Source organism: Cetorhinus maximus, chromosome 5 (genome assembly GCF_964194155.1).
Source record: "Cetorhinus maximus chromosome 5, sCetMax3.hap1.1, whole genome shotgun sequence".
NCBI classification, from domain to species: Eukaryota; Metazoa; Chordata; class Chondrichthyes; order Lamniformes; family Cetorhinidae; genus Cetorhinus; species Cetorhinus maximus.
The window spans coordinates 165,720,241-165,744,532 of NC_135883.1; the positions used below are offsets into that span (position 1 = coordinate 165,720,241).

A 24,292-nucleotide genomic window follows, 5' to 3' on the forward strand; every position below is an offset into this window, starting at 1 on the left:
GATACAGAGAAACAATTTTCTCTGGTTGGGGTATCCAGAACAGGAGGACAAGTTTAAAATTAGAGCTGGACCATTCAGGAATGTAATCAGGAAGCACTTTTTCCAGATAAAAGGACAGTGGAAATATGGAACTCACTCCCATAAGAGGCTGTGAATTGGTCGATCAAAATTTTTTAAATTGACTGACAGATAAGAGAATCAACAGATGTGGAGCAAAATTGGAGTTGATGAACCAATCAGCCATGATCTAATTGATCAGCAAACAGGTTCAAGTCTGAATGGCCTACAGCGATTCCAATATTCAGGATTGTCATGGGCTGCATAATTATACATTGTCACAGCCCCAATTACAGAGTGAGTTTGCTATCTATCGTGCCATACCTGCACTTAGTAATACAGTGATACAGAACAAAGCTAGTAATGGGAATTCTTCTCATCCCTCTCAAGCAAGGATGGTGTATGATAAGCGAGTCCTGAGGATAAAGAAAGCTAAAAATTAAAATTACTTTAAAAGAATATACACTGCTTTAACAGAGCAATAGAGCAAGCATTTCCCTCTACCACTGCCCCTGTAACAGAACTTCCAAGTCCAGCTGTGTGGGGGGGCGGGGGATGTCCCAAAAGGAGACTAAGTTCTTTCCCATGGTGGAGTCAGGGAGGTGCAAAATAAAAATAAGGAGAAGGGTATATAGTTCTGGGGGGTATTATTGATACACAATGGTGGCATCTAGAAAATCCAAGTGAGGAGGAGGAGGAGGGTGGTGACTAAAGCTGCTTGTTAAAAATACCACACCCCAACAAAAATTAGTCTTAAACTCTTACCATGGGGTAAATGTTTGCTTTCTTGTGTTATTTTCATTCCAGGAGTGAGTACATCACTCTCCTTGCTGACCGAGTACTTCTCCCTTAATTGAAACATAAGTTCCTGGAAATCACTCAAGAGCATTGTTTCTCCATCGTGTTCTGGTGAATTTTCCTCAATCTTCCAGTGGTTTTCTTCAACTCTTTTGTCCAACATTTCCTCCACCATATCAAGGATCCTCATCTCAGACTGCTCTAATATAAAATCCAGAGCTTTTTCAATATCCTCCTCATTGGTTCTGGATGATTTGCCAAGGCTGAGTTCCTCTTTCAAATTATGGAGCACAGCTTCTAGTTCTAGAACTTGCCACGAATCAAGATATCTATACAAGCGTTCAATACTCTTTTTATTTAAATAGCCTTTCAAAATAGTAAGCTGTTCCACTGCCTCACTGTACCTTGGACCAGCAAACATTTTCCTTTCACCCTCTGACCCAATATCTTTTCTTTGATGGGCAGGTTCTTCAGCACTATTTTCTTCAACTTCAGATGGGTTTGATGTATTTTCAATACTCGAGTGTGTCTCCACCAACCTGCTCTCTTTAGTTTTGTGACCCTTGCCCTCATTGAATATGCCCACATCTTTCTGTGACACCTCAGAAAGGTGTTTCCGATGCCGGGATTGGTCTTCATTAACTATGTCCGGAGCATTCTTATGCACAGGCTTGATGTAGAGTTGTTCTGATTCTCTTTGACTTTCAGTCTTATCTGACAGTTCTTGAACAGTCTGAGCAAGATCACTGTGTTCTTCGACTTCACGGTCCATTTTTACAGGCATTTCCTTTTGCCTAATTGTAGTGTCGTCTCCTCGATCTTTTAGCTCTACTGTATTCCTTTCCTCTTTTAAATTCTCAGCATCAACATCTGAATCTTGATCATCTAAAGCTTCTTCTTGATCATCATCAGCGGTATTAGGATCACTGTACTGTGCCATTCTGGCCTCTGCCGCATTTTCATCTTCTAATAACACTTCTGGCTGAAGGGTGTAGGTCTCTTCCAGAACATCAAAATCCTCATCATTCATTTCTTCCTGTAGTTGATCTGAAATATCATCTCCAGTAAGTTTTGAATTACTTTCCAAAGACAGACCTATATCTCTCTGGTTCTCTGCCAAATCATATTCTTTAAGTCCTTTGTATTCTTTATTTACCATTTTGTGGTCCTCTACTTCTTCACCACTTGCACTGAAGCTCATAAGATGTTCCTTAGCTTCATCTACATCTTGTGATCGCTTGGCATGAAGGTCCTCTACAGAAATTTGTTCACGTATTGCTCCTTGGATTTTGTTTTGTGATCCCAACTCCTCATTTCCAGCATCTGAGACCTCAGATAGATTTCTGGACCATCTTGACTCGGAGCCAAACAAATTCTCTGTTTCAGTTTCTTGTTCAAACTGATTCAATTTTTGTGAACTTTGATTCATCCCAGTACCTGATTTATCTTTAGTGCTAGGATGCTTTAGAGTTTGCAGTTCTATTTTTCCACTCTGGTCATCCCTTTCCAGCACTTTTAAGAATTCATCATTGTCAACTTCCTCATTAAATGTTGGGCCATTCGTTTTCAATTCACCCTCTTTTTCTAGCCCAGGAATTTGATGTGCTGCTTTGGATCGAATGCCTTGATCCTCCTCTGTCCCTTCATTTTCTTTATAGGATGTTTCTAAATTAGTATCAGTTTTGGAGGTCCTGACAAAAGCTTGAATTGTATCTTCAACTTTGTAATCTTCCATCATTATGTCAGATCTCTCTTTCATAGCATCATTTTCTATTGCTGCATTCACAAGTTTATCATCAACCCCTTTTTCTGACATACTCAACAAATATACCCTATCTTTTTCCTCTGAATCTTCAATTCTTCCCTCCCTCATATCTTCCTGAATGTCTTCAGAATTAGAACTGTAAGGGTCTGTAACCTTTGATGTTGTTTCACTTCCAGTAACAACTGCATAGAAAGTGTCACCAAGAGTTGTCCACAATTCTCCCTTTTGACTGTTTTCATCTTCTGAGGTTCCTGCTTGAAGTTTCTCCTCATTCTCATCTCCAATATTGGCAAGTTCCTCAGTTATTCCATCCAATGATTGCCCCTTTTCTGGATTGACAGAAGTCATTGGAAGATTAACATCTTGAGCCGTAATTTTAGTGTCAGTTTCATTGGATTTTGCAGCATAGTCTTCACCAACATCCTCATCTTCAACACTGTCTGCTTCTGGAAGCTCCAGCTGCTGCTGCAATTTAGTATCAGAATACATGAGCAGAGGTACTTTCTCAGGTGACTCAACTAACTCATCTTTCTGCAGCTCAAAATCATACACAGGATCTTCATCTAACATGGTCACTTTGCTGGTCACTTCATCATCTCCCACAATCACATCTATTGTTGACCCAAATGTAGTTACGAGTTTTGAGGACCCCGCAAGTTCAAAAATGTCTTCCCGTTTATCTTGAGATCCCTGTTCCGCTGTATCCAATAACTTGTCTTCACCCTGAGAAACTCTAGTGTCTTTGGTGTCTTCACTAAGCTCCTCACTTTCTATGTTTTTTAGAGGTGAGGTTCGGAGCCCCTGAGGTTCCAAATGTGCGCTCACTTTAACGTGGCTACTACCATCCTCTTCTGTTGGATGCTCTTCCAAAGAGGAAGCATTTTCACCCACATTAGCAGGTTTTTCTTCAGATTCTCCATCTTCAACGTGAAGAATTTGTTCACCATTTATTATACTATCTACAGTTTCATCTCCTTTATCTTCAATCCGTGATGGAGAGTCACTGACTTTCCAGTCTACAATGGCCTCTTTCTCATCTCTTGCTTTGTCTTCTTCTGATTTATTTTCAGGCACTTTCGGAATCCTTTTAAACTCAGCATCTGGAATTTTCTGCCCAGTATCTTCATGTCTCTTCTCTATCACACTTTCTTCTGTTGTTGCAATATGTGATACCGTCTTGCCTTCGTTGAACCCCGTTTCTCCGTTTGCTCGTATCAAGTGATCAAGGTCTACGTAATCAAATTCGTCAGGTCCTCCGTCAAAACAAACAAAATCTGTTTCCTGTAAAACAGGACAAAAGCAGAGTTTGAAGTAAACACAGGCCAATGCAAAATTTCCCAAGCAGACTGCATTTAAGAGCTGCATACTATTGGGATGAAGCATTTACAGGTTTGTAGCTAGTGATGGCAATGACAGGACTATTTCAGTTGACAAATTATCAGTAACATACAAAAAGTGTTAACAGCACACATTTAAGGTGCAATTTTCCCCTTTGTGCATTAGTATCAATAGACCAAACAACCCCAGTGACAATACTACATATTTAGGCGAAATGGTAATGTCACAGGGCTAGTAATCCAGCGGTCCAGGCTATTGCTCTGTGGACATAAGTTCAAATTCCACCATGGCAGCTGGTGGAATTTAAATTCAATTAATAATTCTGGAATATAAAGCTAGTCTAATTACCATGGTGACCATAACACCTATCAGCAATTGTCATAAAAACCCATCTGGTTCACTCATGTCCTTTAGGACATTCCTTTAGGGAAGGATAGCTGCCATCCTTACCCAGTCTAGCCTACATGTGACTCCAAACCCACACCAAAGCAGTTGACTCTTAACTGCCATCTGCACTCAGTTCAAGAGCACAAGAAATAGGAGGAGTAGGCCATTCTGCCCCTCAAGCCTGCCTCGCAGATCATGGTTGATCTGCCCCAGGCCTCTTTCGTGCCAGCTCCTCATAGCCCTCAACTCCCTGATATTTCAAAAATCTACCTACCTCCTCTTTACATACTTTCAGTGATCTAGCCTCCACAACTCTCTGGGGTAGAGAATTCCAGACATTCACTACCCTCAGAGAAGAAATTCCTTCGCATCTCAGTTTTAAATGAGTGTCCCTTAATCTGTAACTATGTCCCCTAATTTGAGATTCCCCCAATAGTGGAAACATCATCTCAACATTTACCTTGTCAAGTCCCATCAGAATCTTGTACGTTTCAATAAGATCACCCCTCGTTCTTCTAAACTCTAATGAATAAAGGCCTAATCTGTTTAGGCGTACTTGTTAAGTCAATCCCCTCATCCCAGGAATCAGCCTAGTGAATCTCTTTTGAACTGCCTCCAATGCCAGTATATCCTTTCTTAAATACGGGGACCAAAGCTGTACACAGTACACAGTACTCCAGGTGCAGCCTCACCAACACCCTGTACAGTTTTTTTTTTAATTCATTCATGGGATGTGGGCGTCGCTGGCTAGGCCAGCATTTATTACCCATCCCTAATTGTCCTTGTTCAGAAGGCATTTTAAGAGTCAACCACATTGCTGTGGGTCTGGAGTCACATGTAAATTTATTTCAATAAGGAGATAAGGATGGCAGATTTCCTTCCCTAAAGGACATTAGTGAACCAGATGGGTTTTTACAACAATCAGCAATGGTTTCATGGTCATCATCAGACTTTTAATTCCAGATTTTTATGGAATTCAAATGTCTCCATCTGCCACGGTGGGATTCAAACCCGGGTTCCCAGAGCATTACCCTGGGTCTCTGGATTACAAGTACAGTGACAATACCACTACGCCACTGCCTCCCCCTCTTGTTGTAAGAAGACTTCCCTATTTTTAAACTCCAACCCCCTAGCAATACAGGCCAAAATTCCATTTGCCGCCTTAATTACTTGCTGCACCTGCATGCTAACTCTTTGTGTTTTATGCGCAAGAACACCCAGATCCCTCTTGTGCTGCACTTTTTGGAGTCTCTCTCCATTTAAATAATAGTCTGCCTTTTGATTTTCCCTACCAAAGTGCATGACCTCACACTTTCCTACATTAAACTCCATCTGCCAAGTTTTCACCCACTCACTCAACCCGTTTATATCCCCTTGCAGATTCCTTATGTCCTCATCACAACATGCCCTCCCACCTGTTTTTGTATCATCAAATTTGAATACATTCCACTCTGCCCCCTCCTCCATGTCATTAATATAGATAATAAATAATTGAGGCCCTAGGACTGATCCTTGTGACACTCCACTAGTTATGTCTTTCCAACCTGAAAAAGACCCATTAATTCCGACTCTGTCTTTTGTGTGTTAACCAATCTTTCAATCCATGCTAATACATTACCCCCAATACCGTGAGCTCCTAATTTGTGCAATAACCTTTTATGTGGCACCTTATCGAATGCCTTCCGGAAATCCAAATACATTATATCTACCGGTTCCCCTTTATCAACTCTGTTTATTATGTCGTCAAAGAACTCTAGCAAATTTGTCAAACATGATTTCCCTTTCACAAAACCATATTAACTCTGTTTGATTGCGTTAAGCTTTTCTAAATGTCCTGCTATTTCTTCGAAGGGCAATTAGGGATAAGCAACAAATGCTGGCCTTGCCAGCGACACCAATCCCATGGAAGAATACATTTTTTTTAAAAGTTTTCGTTAGCCTAATTAGGGATACAACAGCCAGAGTGCAGTCGAAGATGTAGGTTTCTTCACCTCACTCTGTTAAACTCCTGATTCAAGCTACATTGTTGTTTGGCCAACAGTAATTTGTATTTATGTCGTGCCTTTAAGGTACAAAATTTCTGACCAGACTGGTTCCTGGGATGGCGCGCCTGACATATGAGAAGAGATTGAGTCAGTTAGGATTATATTCACTGGAGTTCAGAAGAATGAGGGGGGATCTCATAGAAACTTATAAAATTCTAACAGGACTAGACAGGGTAGATGCAGGAAGGATGTTCCTGATGGTGAGGGAATCCAGAACCAGGGGTCAGAGTCTGAGGATACGGGGTAGACCATTTAGGACTGAGATGAGGAGAAATTTCTTCACCCAGAGAGTGGTGAGCCTGTGGAATTCGCTACCACAGAAAGTAGTTGAGGCCAAAACATTGTATGTTTTCAAGAAGGAGTTAGATGTAGCTCTTGGGGCGAGAGGGATCAAAGGATATGGGGAGAAAGCGGGAGCAGGCTATTGAGTTGGATGATCAGCCATGATCATAATGAATGGTGAAGCAGGCTCGAAGGGCCGAATGGCCTACTCCTGCTCCTAGTTTCTATGTTTCTCACGGTGTTGGAACACAAGGAGGAATGAATAAAAGTTTGATCAATGCAGCAGGTTTTGAAGAAGGTTCTCACTGGTTAAACTCACGTTATAAAGAGTGAGTACATGGGCGACGTACATGCAGGTATTAAAAGACATTACCCCAGAAAGGGGCAACAACTTATAAAGACAACCTCCCATTGCTCTATAAGGAAAAGTTGAGCAAGTTAGGCATATACTCATTGGAGTTTAGAAAAATGAGAGGCGATCTTATTGAAACATAAAAGATTCCGTGGGGGCTTGACAAGGTAGATGCTGAGAGGATGTTTCCTCTCATGGGGGAATCTAGAACTAGAGGGCACAGTTTAAAAATAAGGGGTCTCCCATTTTTTAAGCTGGAGTTGGGAAGGAATTTCTTCCCTCCTGCTACTTCTCTCCTGGCCTACTCCTGTTCCTATTTCTTATGATCTTATGAAATTGGCAGAAGAGGTAAAAAAACAAATCAAAGAATCAAATTGTGATCAAAAATAGTTATCCGTTTGGCTCAGCAGGTAACATTATAAGTACAAAACTCCAGATTTATTTGCTTTTAGAGTAAGTATACGTAAATGGAATATGGAGTTTAAGGGGGATGTGAGGAAAAACTTTTTTTTACCCAGAGGGTGGTGACGGTCTGGAATGCGCTGCCTGGGAGGGTGGTGGAGGTGGGTTGCCTCACATCCTTTAAAAAGTACCTGGATGAGCACTTGGCACATCATAACATTCAAGGCTATGGGCCAAGTGCTGGTAAATGGGATTAGGTAGGCAAGTCAGGTGTTTCTCACATGTCGGTGCAGACTCGATGGGCCAAAGGGCCTCTTCTGCACTGTGTGATTCTGTGAGAATCCCTGTAAGGACTACCACACTCTGAGGGATATTCCCAGCAACCACAAAAACTGGCACATTCATGGAGACCTCACCCCACCAATACTGGCACACTGGGACAGTAGCACAGTGGTATCTTTGCTAGACCAGTAATTGAGACTAATGCTCTGGAGCCACGAACTCAAATCCCACCATGGCAGCTGGGCTGATTTAAAAATCAGTTAATGTAATTAGTAAATGTGGAATAAAACGCTGGTGTCTTTAATAATGGTTATGTAACTACTAGATTTGTTTTCAAAACCCCCCCATCTGGTAATGAGGAAATCTGCCATCCTTACCCATTCTGGTTTAGATGCGGCTCTAGAACAACAGCAACATAGTTAACTCTTAACTGCCCTCTGAAATGATGCAGCAAGCCATTCGGTTGCATCAAACTGCTACTAACTAAAACACAATGGATTGTACCACATGGATTGTGTGGAAGAATAAAATACATCTACAGGTCAACTAAGGGTTAAACAGTTAGCACCATAGTGGAATACTACAGCACAGTTCCCTCTTTTGTTCTAGCAGGTACACCTGCAGCTGCCAGCTAATTGAGCAGGAGGGGAGAAAGGGGAGTGTCATAGGCAGGCTTCCTGGAGTCCTTGAGACGGGGCTGGGATGTCTGTCCCCAACACAAGGAGACAGGATCAAGCAATGGTCATCTGTTCTCTAGAGTGTACACCCCCTAGCACTAAAGATAAGGTCAAGCATGGTTATCTATTCTCTGTCTCACTTTTTATTACTACGTGAGCTTCCCCCAATATCCTGTATAGTCATAAACTTAGAATAGACTAATTGTGTGACAATGATTCTCAATGTAATTGATCATTGAAAGTTAGACAGTCTTATCACCTTCAAGCTCTTTGATATGTACAACCTCTACTATAAATATGTGTGTGCTCTGATGCTTCCTCAGAGTGTCAGCTATCTACCTTGTATGCTACTGGGCTCTCCGTGATATCACGATTAATAAAGGCTTCCGAGACAAACCTCCTGGGTCTGAGTGTTCACTCCGATTTCCGCGACAAATTGGCGACGAGGATGGGATCCGACTGATGCCCAGTAACCTCTTACGTTGGAGAAGTGATTGAAATCCTGGGCCGTCGGATCTCTAAAAAAAAAGAACCCTCGCGGAAAAAAGGGAGGAATACCTCTCCCAAGTTAGGGAGAGTGCGAACTGCATCCTAGCTGAAAAGGGGGAGTGCAGTTAAATAGCGTCCCAGCTACCTCTTAAATTGGAGAGGTGAAAGGGGGACGAACAAGCATCCTAGCTGAAAGGGGGACTGCTTGCAAAAAGGATAGCTACCGACTGAAAATATTTGAAAGACCCAAGGATTTGGAGGAATTGTTGAGGAATTCTTAAACACCGGTGAGCGCATAGGGTAGGAAATGCGCAGCGCTGTTAATTGTGTTTTCTTTTCAGAAAAATGGGAGATCGCAACAGCAGAGCAGGCTCTGCCACTCCACCCGCTTCACAAAGTACTAAGAACAAACCGAAACCGGCGAAACCGGAGCTTAAATCAGGAACTTTGAAGATGGGTAAGAAAACGAAAAAAAAAAAGTAGTAGTAGTAGTATACCCAAGGGTTCGAGTCCCCTGGAGGTGAAAAGTAAGTAATTTCTGTGTTTTTCTTTTGTGTCCATTACGGTCCTGAAAATGTCCAATATGTTTCTGATTGGGTTAAATGGACTCAAAGTAAAGGAGAGAGCTTCCCACCAGCTGGAACTTTTAATCGGGACAGATTTGAGCGCTTATTATATGTTTTAAGGGAGGTAGATAGTCCACTACTGAATTTTCTGTAACTTAAAAAAAAAGAATGAATTGACCTAAGTTACAAGGGCTGTTTGTGCTGAAGAGAGAGAGAAAGAGAGAGGGTACCCCTAGGGGGTTAATGAGCAATTTGCAAGCAGCAGCAGAGAAAATGTGAGCTTTCGTCAGTTTGAAGGTCCCTATAGGTGGAGCCTTCAAGATCCCTTTATTCCCCCCACTGCTACTCGAAGCTTCGTTTAGAGTTAAGTTCAATATTATAGGAGTATCGATACATACCTTTATCTATGTGTTTGTTTGTGTGCAATGAAGCATTTGTATGTGAGCTTTAATGTGTTTTCTTCCCTGCATTGTCTTGTGTGTGTGTAGTTGTTCTTCCCTGAATTGTCTTTTGTGTGTGTAGTTGAGCACTTGAGTCGAAAGCCCCATATTAGATTAAAGGAAAAGTTTATTCAAATACTCCAAAGCTTTGAGTATAAGGTTTGAGTTGAGATTTCTGGCAAAAATCGTAATTTGAAGGTAGTGTAAAAATAAAACAGGTCTTGCCTTTGTTTGAGATGAACCAACCTTTGTACCACCCCCCCTTGCAGACTAGTAGGGAATAACCCTTATCATCAGCTTCCAAGCTGATTGGGATTAATACATGCGAGTTAGTATTCTAAAATTCTGAGAAAAAGAAATTACTTGAAATTCAGAACGATTCTAGGAAAACGAAAAGACATAAACACAAGGTCTAGGTGGTTCCAATGGATAAAAAGGGGTTTCTTATGAAGAGATGAATTAAATATTTAAGGAAATCTGCTTCCCAAAAGCACTGAAATTTGAATTGGGGACAATCTTGAGATGTAAAGTGGTGTAATTTAACAGGTTACTTTTGAATCACTAGGATGCTATCTAAGATAAAGAATGTGTTGATAAACATACGGAAATTATAACTTGGATACAAATCGTTACACATGAAAAAGAAGTTGTTTTAATTTTGATAGTGTAAATTACAGTTCTTACAAAGTTTAAAAATTTGAGGTTTGGTTCTTGATAAAGTTCTCAAAAGGGAATTTTCATTTTAAAAGGTCTGACAACAATTGGCACTAATTCAAATGCTGCAAGCTTTTGTGTTTGTAAGTCTGTTCCCAAAATGCGAAGTTAAGCTCAAGACCTTGGCAAAGTTTGGCAGAAATCCAATTTTTGGCCGAGTTAATGAATCTGGGATAATGCTAATAGAAAAGGGTCAGACACAATTTATTGGGTTACTTTTAAGACAATAAAATCTTTGAGAAGAAGAAAAGGAAGCAAAACTTGTCAATACCTGATTTCTGTTTTTAAAACTGTTATGAAAATATTTTAAAGTCTCTCCAGGCAACATGAACAAGATAAGATGATAGCTGTTGCAAGTGTAATATGGTATGAGGCAAGTAGGAGAATGAGTCAGGGAAAGAGGACATAATGTACAAACTGTTTTAAGGGAAATGAATTTGATAATCTGGCCATCATCTGAGGCATTGGAACTGCACAGGGGGAGATAAGCAAAGATCTAGAGACAGAGATCCCCGTTGAAATGGAATAGTTAATATGGCCTAAAGAATAAGGAAACATTTTAAACAATCAAGACAATAGAGAAACTGAACTCCAGAGAACCTTAGGATGATCATGGTCAGGAAAGAAAACTTAGAAGTAAAGGGAAAGCTGGAAAAAGTCTAAATAGATGTATTACTGACTATATTAATGTGCCTGCAAGCTACAAAAAGTAAAACCACAGGATTAACACTATGATGACAGGCAGAGTTAAGCAGCTCCCAGAGAGAACCATCACTGGAAGTGAAAATACTGAGCCATTGAAAGATAGGATAAGAAGGTGCATTGTAGAGTTGTTTAAGGAATTGAGGTCTGACATGAGACAGCAGCAGGAGGGAGTAAACTGGAAGGAGTTTACCCAAATGGATTCAGATCAGGGAACTCATTTCACAGGGAGAGACATTAAAGAAGTGTGTAATCTTATGGAGATTAAACAGAAATTCCATATTCCTTACCACCCCCAGGGTCCAGGAATGGTGGAAAGGATGAACTGAACTTAAAAAAAAACATCAATCAAGAGACAGGGAACAGCCCAATATTCTAATGCGCTGTGGGCTACCCCAAGCAGTACCGACAGGTTCACCCCATTTGAAATGATAACAGGAAGGGCCATGCAATTACCTGAAGGTATTATAGTAGGAGATGTAGGGCCACAGAAAGGAAAATACAGGACAATGTAAGGGAATTAAGTAGGCAAGAGTGGAGAGAGGAAGTCAGAGACCGACAGGTGATTAAGGATATGGAAACAGGCAAATCCAAAGAGCAACAATGGACCATACCAAGTAATTATGGAGGTGATACATGCGCACTTGTAGATATGAGAACGGGAAGTAAATGAAGGCATTACACACAGTTAAAGATACATGACAATTGACCAAGCGGTAACCCAGAGAACGGGAGCCGATGTTAATGTCTCCACAGACCTACGATCCTGGTCGTGGGCCTATCAGTACTGGGAACAAGGTCGGGGATCATCAATGCTCATCCCGCACCGCAGGAGGAACTTTGGTACAGCATGGACAGTGCCGAATGCGACACGCAACGGGGAATGATAAATGTAACAGTAGGGGAACAACTGCTTTCAAATTGTAGTAAGGGTTGCTTCAGATCGAGCATGGGAGGTCCGCCCAAAAGAGCCACTACCCAGCCACCTCCCACCTCTACTTTCACAGTCTGAGTAGCGATAATTGAAGCCCCTCAAACCACACCGACTGATCCATCTTGTCCGACTATGCATCCAGGACCAAGGAATGGTTTGGTACTGGTTAATCAGAAGTTTTGTATGATAATGTACACCATGAGCTGGTACCCATAGTCTTGAATGTATCCAGTGTCATCCTGCCCCAATGGTACTCAACCCATACCCAAGCACTCTATACGGCTCTGACGCGCCAGTTGATGACTTAAGCAGTTCAGTTCAATGGTGAGATGCGATTAAGCTTGGGAGGGAACCGCGTTAAGCGCAGCCTGATAAATGATGCCGCTACAATATTCAATATAGGGTCATCATTGGTTAATCCAAAGTCTGGCTACCGTGCTCGAAAGTCATTTAATAAATTAATTGAAATAGGAAAAAATATTTCAGACAAAGCGAGCAGAAATGATGTTTGCAACCCCTATGGATCTTGGGCACTGGAACAAGCAGGAGAAAATTTAAGACAGACTAAAGAAGGGGTAGTCCCTTCATGGGTAACTAATGAGCATCTATTGAATCTCTCACGACGCAAGAATCATGACTTGACCGGTTGCTAGCTCGGGGGTTTAACACATGTATGTAGAATGAACGTTGAATGTATAGTGAATAGTAATATGCTAATAGGCATTGTATTAGTAATACCTGTCATACCTATGTCAATGACGTAATCCAGGCAAGACGCCCACAGTGACTGCTGGTACGGGACCCCAGCCATGGGGCCCATTTGTACACCTACAAATGGACTTTATACAAATGCCTAAATGTATGGAATATAATTATGTTTTAGTTCTAGTATGTTTGTTCTCGCGATGGGTGGAGGCGTATCCCACCCGACGAAATGATGCTGTTGTTGTTGTAAAATTGTTGTTCATTTTACTGCTAAAGTGATAAAGGAACTGTCGAAGGCCTTACAATGCAACCATCACCTTTCCTGCCCATACCACTCCCAGTCTACTGGGGCGGTGGAAAGACAAAATGGTATTCTGAAAAACAAACTAAATTATGTGAAGAAACTGGTTTGAAATGGCCTGAAGCTCTACCCTTGGCGCTCATGGCTATGCACTCTCACCCTAACCGTACCACCTCCCTCTCTCCTTATGAAGTTGTAATGGGATGTCCTATGCGCCTCCCAGTGACCCCACCCTTGTCTGCTAGGGAAATGGACATCCACGCTATGGATGAGGGAATGATTACATACTGTATAGTGCTCACTAATTCTCTCAAGAGCTTGCATATACAGGTAGTAGAAGCTCAGAAAAAGCCCACCATTGAAGACTGCCATCAATACCAGCCCGGGGACCTAGTCCTAGTAAAGACCTTCAGGAGAAAGAACTGTTTGGAACCTCGATGGGAAGGGCCTTTCCAAGTCCTGCTCACCACCCATATTGCCGTAAAGGTTGAAGGACGCCCTTGTGGATCCACGCATCGCACGTCAAGCGGACGCTGACTTCGGACGGAAGTGCTTGTGCAAGAACTTTAACTGAGCCATCGGAATGCTGACTCTGATTTGGATCCTGTCCTGCGTGGTCCTTGCGGGAGCATGGAATACCAATTCTGCGGTTCAACGAATGCAGGCCGTAGCCTCGCAAGTTAATCAGACTAAATGTTGGATTTGTACTCATTTTCCTCTATGCAAAACAGCAGCTGAATTGCATGAGAGGGTGGAAAGGACCCTACCTTTTGCTGCTAACAACTCGAACGGCCCTGAAGATTAAAGGGAAGGAAGACTGGGTCCACGCCACTCACTGTAAAAGACATTGTCCGGCAACAATATAGCAGCTGTTACCAAGTGATCGAACTTGTAATATGTATTGAAACGGAAGTTTTGAGTAATTTTTATAAAAAAGATTCTTGGTGGTCTGTAATACTAGGTTGGTTCTCCGGTTGGGGAAGTTGGTTGCTATACGTTTTAATTGGGTTGGTCGTAGCATGTGTTATAGGGTTTTGTGCATGTATTGCTTTGCAGATTTGCTGTTCCCAGGTTATTGACAGTGTCTCTACTGGATTAGGAGGAGCTCCAGTTGTCCCTCAATTGATGCGCACTGGCCCCAGCGAAACCCACTGGTGGAGAGAAAAGGTTTACCCTGCCAGGGATCGGCCTTTCCCTTATGGTTATGAGCCCCCTTATGATGATGAAGATACTATTCCTCATTGGTATTAATCTGAAAGATTAATAAAGAGGGATTGTGGAAGAATAAAATACATCTACAGGTCAACTAAGGGTTAAACAGTTAGCACCATAGTGGAATACTACAGCACAGTTCCCTCTTTTGTTCTAGCAGGTACACCTGCAGCTGCCAGCTAATTGAGCAGGAGGGGAGAAAGGGGAGTGTCATGGGCAGGCTTCCTGGAGTCCTTGAGACGGGGCTGGGATGTCTGTCCCCAACACAAGGAGACAGGATCAAGCAATGGTCATCTGTTCTCTAGAGTGTACACCCCCTAGCACTAAAGATAAGGTCAAGCATGGTTAGCTATTCTCTGTCTCACTTTTTATTACTACGTGAGCTTCCCCCAATATCCTGTACAGTCATAAACTTAGAATAGACTAATTGTGTGACAATGATTCTCAATGTAATTGATCATTGAAAGTTAGACAATCTTATCACCTTCAAGCTCTTTGATATGTACAACCTCTACTATAAATATGTGTGTGCTCTGATGCTTCCTCAGAGTGTCAGCTAGCTACCTTGTATGCTACTGGGCTCTCCGTGATATCACGATTAATAAAGGCTTCCGAGACAAACCTCCTGGGTCTGAGTGTTCACTCCGATTTCCGCGACAGATTGCAACAGTTCAAAAAGGTGGTTCATCACCATCTTCTAAGGGCAATTAGGGATGGGCAGGCAATAAATGCTGACCTTGGCAGTGACGCTCACATCCCAAGAATGAATTTTTGAAAAACTCCCAAATACAACCGCCGCAAAAACAGGCACACTGGCAGGACCACCCTCACCATCTGCGCTCTTGGCCCCTCCACCTTCACACTCCTAGGGACTCCATGTAAATACTGACACACATGCAAGGGTTTCCCTGTAAACACTGACACACTCCCAGAAGCCTCAATGATAACTCCTAAAAGACACAGTCAGCTTCACAAAGAAACACTGTGCTTCCACTGCAGGAAGTATGATTTATTAGTATTCAGTGACAAAAAAAATGAGCCAATAACTCAACAGATGCAGAAAAACAGCAATCTGATCACTTGGTGGAATATCCTGGGATAGCCCCAAAGAACCAATTTTGAAACCTAAGGTTTAGAGAATTGACTATGCCATTAGGTGATGTTGGTCCTTTCATATTGATACACACACACACACATACACAAATGACTCAAAACGCACACCTACCTCAACAGGCAGTTCCACTTCGGCAGTTGAGTATATTAGATTTATTTCAATAAGGTCTTTGGGGAAATATCCAAACTGACTCCCCACCTGTGAGAGAAAGAATTTGGAGATCAAGGAATGTTGCAGATATAAAGGAGGTAAATAGGTTACCTGGTTAACATAAAGAGGGTCAGCATCTTCAGGAGAGCAGAACAAAACTGAGGCCAAAGAGCAAGTCCCCCTTTCAATATAGGTATTAAAAAGACAGATGCAAAAGCAAAACAACAATAAAAAAACTCCACACATCTTCACCCACCCACACTATCAAAATAATTTTTTTCTTTAAAACTTTAATTAGCAGGGGCTCCCCTGTGTAAGAATCCTGCAAAATCTCTACTTTGGGTTGTCTTGCTAATTAACAAAAACTATTTTAAATACTATGGCTGACTGTGTACTTCAATTTCATTGCTCTTCTGAATTTTAAACTGAAGATTTATTTATTCCTGCTTATGAAAAGCAGCTGAGGGGTGATTTGATGGGACATTGTGATTGGAGCCTCGTTGACCAAATTGTAAAAAGATAAGCTTCTGGAGAAATCTAGCAGAGCGTGAAGCCAAACAGGCTGCTGCATTAGAACTAAACGATAAACTTTTAGCTGAATCTTAAAGGTCCAGTCAAAATAGCCAAGTACCAAGTCCACCAGGATTTTCCTCCCTTTAGTCAAGGTTGGCATTGGAAATGTTTATCAGCTGATAGGAGACCGGGTCTGGGAAGTCAGAGATCTTGAGAGTCTGAGCTGGTTTGGGCAGGCAGATGGATAAATGACACCTTTCGTAACGTGGCTGTTCAAACGATAGTGAGGTAATGATTGGGTTAAATTGGTCTCCATAGGCTTTGCTGTGTAAACAAAGTACAAGAAGGGATTCCCAGGGCAAAGAGATTAGAGAGATATTACACTGTGTATCAACTGATCTGACGGTACTGGGACACAACTGTATAGAAGTCCAAACAAGTCTAATGGTAAAGCACTTTAATGCTGCTGCTCAGGCATTAGCATGTGTCCAGTCCTACTCACAGGGAATAAAATATAATCTCCGTCACCAATAAGGGTTATCACTTCAACTAATTTTAGAACTTAAAAGTCAAAACGGTAAAGAATTAATTGACTCTGAAACCATGAATTCCAACATCTCCTTGCTGTGAAATGGTACAATACTCAGTGTAGTGTCCTAGAAACTTCACAAAGTAAACATGTCTGTCACTCAAAGATAAGCACATCCCTTATCGCTCTGCTAGTTAATATTTAGCGATATCATGGGCAATAAACCTATATTAAGCTGCACCAACAGTCCACCTATCTGAGGCGCCCTCACTTTATTGACTGTTTACAGCTCCTGTGAACACTTACTGTCCCAGATTAGATTACACATTCAACTGTTTGTAATCCATCCTAAATGCCCAGTCACATGGGTGGTTCTATCCAGGATCCTTCACCAGACTAAAACCAGAAATAAAAACAGAAAGTGCTATAAAAACTCAGCAGGTCTGGCAGCATAAGACCATAAGACATAGGAGCAGAAATTAGGCCATTCGGCCCATCGAGTCTGCTCCGCCATTCAATCATGGCTGATAAGTTTCTCAACCCCATTCTTCCACCTTCTCCCCGTTACCTTTGATAGCATCTATGGAGAGAGAAGCAGAGTTAACATTGCAAGTCTGTATGACTCTTCTTCAGAGCTAAAGTACGGACTCAAAACATTAATTCTATTTCTCTATCCACAGATGCTGCCAGACCTGAGTTTTTCCAGCATTTTCTGTTTTCATTTCAGGTTTCCAACATCTGCAGTATTTTGCTTTCTTCACTGGACATAGGTTCAGAGAATTAGAAGATTAGAATCAGAATCAAAATCAAAACTGAGAATCAGTGAAGCAGAAGCGTTTTAAAACCACTCCCTCACCATCCCGATAATGAGAGCGGTAAGGCAAGGTGTAGTTGAGGCACTCTGGTCAAGTAACCTAATCTTGGCACTTGAAATACCACAATAGCCCTCTGGTCCCCTCCCCTGGGTTGGGAGGGAAGAATACAAGTCCGCCTTTTTTAAAAAATAGAAACCAGTTTGAGTTCCTGCTCCTGATCACTACCCAGTGACCCCCTGCCTGGAACATGTGGGAGTACCAGAAATAGGTGGGATTTAGCTTGCTTGTAATCAATGGATGGTCACAAAGGAATGTCTCCTGACAAAAGGTAAAAAGAGAAGCATCTCTGTGAGGCACAGGTTACTCATGGAAACAGGACATTGTGCACAACTGCACAATCCAGGAACCTCTCAGCCACTGGTCTCTGGAACCTTAAACCTAAAATTATTGGCCTGTTTTGTAGTTTTTAAATAAAAGCACTTTTCAGCATGCTTCCTCCCCTCTCCTAAACACCTCTCTAGATACAGAACCATTTTCTAGCCTCTGTGAAACACCATGTGACAAATTAAAAATATTGCAATTGAGTTCCATAGACACCATTACTTCTCTCAAAGACAATCAGTGAGTGCCTGTATTTTACTCAACTTCACAGAGGGATTGCACAGAGAGACCAGCCTTGGGTGCACCCAAAGGTCACAGACAGGTTTATTGGATAGCGATCAGGAACAAAAATCCTGTCAAATTTCACCTCCTTTAAACCAGATGGAAGCTAATTGCAAAGTCAGTGTGGTCACTATTCTGGAGATCAGCTAAACAGAGGCCAGGTCAGTGAACCTGAGACTTTCCTGGTCTGTGTGGTTCAGTGACCCACTGGATAAAGTGGTAACAGCGAGCATGCCAGGCAGGCCCACGCGGTAACACTGTGATAACGTGGATAACAATCTGATCTGTACTGTAAAAGGGGTGCACAGAAATACAAGCAAGTCATTCCACAGAACGTGTTACTGGGCCATAAGAATTTCTCCATTCGACACTTGCTGCTTTTTCGTCAGGATTGCTACAGCTCTTTTTCTCCTCTCTTCTTTCATTCTCAGTGATAAGCTGGTTAAACAAGTACAGAACTTATAGTTCCTGTCTGCTAACTCCCAACAAGGATGTAACACGTGGAGATATTTACACTACAGGCTGTGATTGGTATTGAACGAGTCACTCGTCAGCGCACTCCCTACTCCTTTGCAAACAGCATTATCATCAATGCCCTGATTAGACAACAACTCCATTATCATTTTATATTGCAACTTCCAGGATGTTAGAAGATGAACAAAATGGATCTTGGTCGGTCTTCTCCTAGCAATTCTTATGTCAACACCTGCCGCAGCAGGCAGACAGTACTTCGCATTAGTTTAAAGGCTTCTGCAGCTAATGATACAACACATCCTCATGACTCAACTCCGGTATCTCCAAGGTATAGTTCTCAAGTCCTGGACTCAGGCCTGAACCCACAAATTGCTGATTCAGAATGAGCGTCGATTATTTAATAGAAATTTGATTTGACTTCTGAAAGATCCAAGCCCATTTAAAGAATCATTGGGGTAATATGCAAAGAAATAAAATGCTACTCACACTTGCAGCCCAAAGATTATTCCTTTCTCCTGCTAATTTATAATATACATAAATTGTTTCACCCTTTTTAAACTTCAGAAAGCGGCAGTCGGGACCTGTGAAATCCTGCACAGCTTTACCTCGACACATCAGCACTGAAAGATACAAGACATCAAAGAGATGGTTAGCACTGAGCTCCCACACATCAGCCCACCTTCACACATCTCCCTCACACGTACCGTCTCCCTCCCCTCCAATTCCCCCGCCCGCGCGCCCGCTCCCTCCCCGCGCGCCGTCTCCCTCCCCGCGCGCCGTCTCCCTCCCCGCGCGCCGTCTCCCTCCCCTCCAATTCCCCCTCACACGCACCGTCTCCGTCTCCCTCCCGCGCGCCCTCTCCCTCCTCTCCAACTCTCCTTCCCGCGCGCCCTCTCCCTCCTCTCCAACTCTCCTTCTTGCGCGCCCTCTCCCTCCCGCGTACCCTCTCCTTCCCCTCCACCCTCTCCCTCCCGCGCACCCTCTCCCTCCCCCTCTCCCGCGCACCCTCTCCCTCCCTCCCTCCTCCCGCGCACCCTCTCCCTCCCCCCTCCCGCGCACCCTCTCCCTCCCCCACTCCCCCTCCCGCGCACCCTCTCCCTCCCCCCTCCCCCCTCCCGCGCACCCTCTCCCTCCCCTCCACCTCTCCCCCCCCGCGCACCGTCTCCACCCTCTCCCTCCTCCCCCCCGCGCACCGTCTCCACCCTCTCCCTCCTCCCCCCCCGCGCACCGTCTCCACCCTCTCCCTCCTCCCCCCGCGCACCGTCTCCACCCTCTCCCTCCCCCCCCCCGCGCACCGTCTCCACCCTCTCCCCCCACCCCGTCTCCACCCTCTCCCTCCTCCCCCCCAACCCTCTCCCTGCTCCTCCCCCCCAACCCTCTCCCTCTTCCTCCCCCCCAACTCTCTCCCTCCTCCTCCCCCACCCCATCTCCACCCTCTCCCTCCTCCCCCCCAACCCTCTCCCTCTTCCTCCCCCCCAACCCTCTCCCTCTTCCTCCCCCCCAACCCTCTCCCTCCTCCTCCCCCACCCCGTCTCCACCCTCTCCCTCCACTCCCCCAACCCTCTCCCTCCCCCTCCACTCCCCCAACCCTCTCCCTCCTCCTCCACTCCCCAACCCTCTCCCTCCTCCACTCCCCCAACCCTCTCCCTCCTCCACTCCCCCAACCCTCTCCCTCCTCCACTCCCCCAACCCTCTCCCTCCTCCACTCCCCCAACCCTCTCCCTCCTCCACTCCCCCAACCCTCTCCCTCCTCCACTCCCCCAACCCTCTCCCTCCTCCACTCCCCCAACCCTCTCCCTCCTCCACTCCCCCAACCCTCTCCCTCCTCCACTCCCCCAACCCTCTCCCTCCTCCACTCCCCCAACCCTCTCCCTCCTCCACTCCCCCAACCCTCTCCCTCCTCCACTCCCCCAACCCTCTCCCTCCTCCACTCCCCCAACCCTCTCCCTCCTCCACTCCCCCAACCCTCTCCCTCCTCCACTCCCCCAACCCTCTCCCTCCTCCACTCCCCCAACCCTCTCCCTCCTCCACTCCCCCAACCCTCTCCCTCCTCCACTCCCCCAACCCTCTCCCTCCTCCACTCCCCCAACCCTCTCCCTCCTCCACTCCCCCAACCCTCTCCCTCCTCCACTCCCCCAACCCTCTCCCTCCTCCACTCCCCCAACCCTCTCCCTCCTCCACTCCCCCAACCCTCTCCCTCCTCCACTCCCCCAACCCTCTCCCTCCTCCACTCCCCCAACCCTCTCCCTCCTCCACTCCCCCAACCCTCTCCCTCCTCCACTCCCCCAACCCTCTCCCTCCTCCACTCCCCCAACCCTCTCCCTCCTCCACTCCCCCAACCCTCTCCCTCCTCCCCCCTCCAACCCTCTCCCTCCTCCCCCCTCCATCTCTCACCCTCTCCCTCCCGCGCACCCTCTCCCTCCCGCGCACCCTCTCCCTCCCACGCACCCTCTCCCTCCCGCGCACCCTCTCCCTCCCGCGCACCCTCTCCCTCCCCTCCAACTCTCCCTCACGCACACCGTCTCCCTCCCGCGCACCCTCTCCCTCCCCTCCAACTCTCCCTCACGCACACCGTCTCCCCCTCCTGCAACCCCCCTTACAGACTGTCCTTTCCCATTCATTTAGGTTTACATTTAATTGCTGCATCTTTAATAAAGAACAATTCTAAATCCCTGTCCTGTTCTCATAACTCTTATTCACCTCTCCTTCAATCACTTATAAGTTATTCTTATTGATTTACATGGTCCTGCTTCAATCACAAACTCTGACCTCAATCTCTCGCATTTCATCTGATACGTTCCCTTCTTCTAGACCCCTCAATCACTGTTAACAGGCTGTTCTATCTACTCTGTCCCATCTCTTCATCATTTAAAGAGCTCTATGAAATCACACCCACAGTCTCGAGTTCTAAAATTTCCCCAGTTTTTTCCACGGATGCTGGTTTTAACCCTGTGCCCTCTAAATCCCACTACAATGTCTGTTTATGTCCACACCAGATATGTCTCTGCTGAATGAGTTTCTTTACATAACTTCAATGCCAAGTCCCCAAATTAATTTTGCACTTTCCTGAACCCTAATGCATCAATATTATTTTGAACATGAGGTTCCCAAAAGTGTGCACAGTATTCCACAAGTGTCCACATTATATATTAATGATTTGGATGTGGGGACCAAATATAATATTTCCAAGTTTGCGGATGACACAAAGCTAAGTGGGAATGTGTGTTGTGAGGAAGATGCAAAATGGCTTCAAGAGGATTTGGACAGACTTAGTGAGTTGGCAAGAACATAGCAAATGGAATATTATGTGGAAACATGAGAGATTATCCACTTTGGTAGGAGGAATGGATGTGCAAAGTATTTCTTAAAGGGTAAGAGATTAGAACGTGTAGATGTACAAAGGGACCTGGGTGTCTTCGTCAATATGTCACTGAAGGCTGACATGCAGGTGCAGCAAACATTTAGGAAGGCTAATGGTTTGTTAACCTTTATTGCAAGAGGATTTGAGTACAGGAGTAGCGAAGTCTTCTTTCAATCGTATAGAACCTTGGTTAGACCGCACCTGAAGTAATGTGCACAGTTTTGGTCCCCTTACCTTAGGAAGTATATTACTGCCATAGAGGGAGTGCAGCGAAGATTCACCAGACTTGTTCTGGGGATGGCGGGACTGTCCGATGAAGAGAGATTGGGGAAACTGGGCCTGTATTCTCCAGAGTTTTGAAGAATGAGAGGTGATCTCATTGAAACCTACAAAATATTTAAAGGGATAGACAGTGTAGGTGTAGGTAAGATGTTTTCCCTGATTGGGTAGTCTACAACCAGGGGACACAATTTCAAAATAAGGGGGAATCCACTTAGGGCTGAGATGATGAGAAATTCTTTTACTCAGCGGGTTATGAATCTTTGGAATTCTCTATCCCACAGGACCGTGGAAGCTCAGCCATTGTGTATGTTTAAAGCAGAGATTGACCGATTTCTAAATACCAATGACATAAAGGGATATGGGGACAGTGTGGGAAAAAGGCATTGAAGTGGATGATCAGCCATGATTGCACTGAATGGCCGACTCCTGCTCCTGTGTTCCTATGTTCTCACCTACAATCTATATAAAGTTAATGTAGTATTTCAACTCAGGACATAAAGTAAAATGTAGAATTAGAATGAGCAGAAAGAGTTAGAGCTGGTGAGCCATCTTGCAAAGCAGAGGAAACTGCCAGAAAGATCAGCAATAATTTGGGGCTCAGGCCAAGGTTGGCACCAATGTTGGAACTAACAAACATATACATGGCAGGAAGCCAAGGTCACCAAAAAAGTCTTATGACTGGCAAAAGAAATATCAACTCTGAGTTAAACGTTAAGGGCAGTAGAAATAACAGACTGGTCTCTCCAAGTAGCAATCTTCCAGCTTGTGCCACAATCACAGACATCACAATCTTTTGTTATTTTATATATAAAAACAAGAATAGGTTACTCTGTGACAAAATGAAATCACATCAATTTTGTTCATCAAGGGGAACAAAAAAAACAACTTTCCCTACAACAGAAATGTGGAGGAATTAAACTAAAACAGAGCTAGAAAAGGGGGTACAATGTGTAGGATATTTCACTCAACATGAAAAGTCCTTTCCTCCATGTTGAAGGATGGAGAGGATGAAAATTTGCTCATTTTTCCCCTCTCCTGAACTGGACAGTCTTATAAGACAAGTCTTTATTTAGAACTGTGGCACGTCCTAATTGGGAATAAGCTATACTAGCATTCTGATTCCAGTATAGTTTTGCAAGAAAATTACAACCAAAGGAAGGAGAGTTCTGATATTTGAAACAACTAGCAAAGAGGGAATAAAAGTTTACTATGTTTGGAATAGATTGCCACACCCCTTATATATTCCAATTAATGATAAAAATGTCCCCAAATTCGGCTCCTTGATGTTGCTCAAAGCTTCCCACGCTTTTGGAAAAGAAAAATGTTATAATAAATTTCAAATTAATGAACAGATTATTGCTGAGTTGCCAACTGGTCACCAATTGTACGTAATTGAATCTTTTCCCTCCGCCTCCCAGCACCAATGATGCATGAACTTTATAAAATCTGTTGAAAAAGCCCAATGAGTGGCTGTTACTTACTGCTACATTCCTCATCCAGGCACCGTTTGAAGTTGGAGAAGAGTTTCTGTTGTGCCTCTTTACAGCTGATGACTGTGATCAGTAACACTGACAGACACATCGGGTTCAGCATTGCAGCCATGTTGAGTACGAGAAGCTGCCGGCGCAGGCGCACTGGGCGGAGCGACACGTCAGCAGCAGCAGCCCAGCAGAGCTGGGGGCGCCAGGGAGGGTTACCAGGGCAACCGGGGAGGGGGATGGGGGATGGAGATTGTGGGGGGGATGAGGATGGGGGTTGGGGAGGTGGGGGGGGTTGGGGAGGTGGGGGGGGATGGGGGTTGGGGGGATGGAGATGGGGGTTGGGGGGATGGGGAGGGGGGCAATGAGGGGTGGGGAGGGGAATGGAGGGGGAGGGGGAATGGGAAGGGGGGATGGGGAGGGGGGAATGAGGGGATGGGGAGGGGGGAATGAGGGGATGGGGAG

The 24,292-nt window shown here is 44.3% G+C and overlaps 1 protein-coding gene across 2 annotated transcripts in view; it reads right to left on the minus strand.

Annotated features, from left to right (window-relative positions):
* Positions 1-23,971, minus strand: part of mia3 (MIA SH3 domain ER export factor 3) — a 126,960-nt gene extending 102,989 nt beyond the window's left edge. For both annotated transcript variants that reach the window (XM_078542772.1, XM_078542771.1), the window contains exons 1-4: positions 23,831-23,971; positions 19,193-19,326; positions 15,674-15,760; positions 823-3,901 (exon numbers count right to left, since the gene is read on the minus strand). In XM_078542772.1, coding sequence (XP_078398898.1) covers positions 823-3,901; positions 15,674-15,760; positions 19,193-19,326; positions 23,831-23,951 — 3,421 coding nt within the window. In that variant the 5' untranslated portion in view covers positions 23,952-23,971. The remainder of the gene's footprint in view (positions 1-822; positions 3,902-15,673; positions 15,761-19,192; positions 19,327-23,830) is intronic.
* Positions 23,972-24,292: the final 321 nt, after the last annotated feature.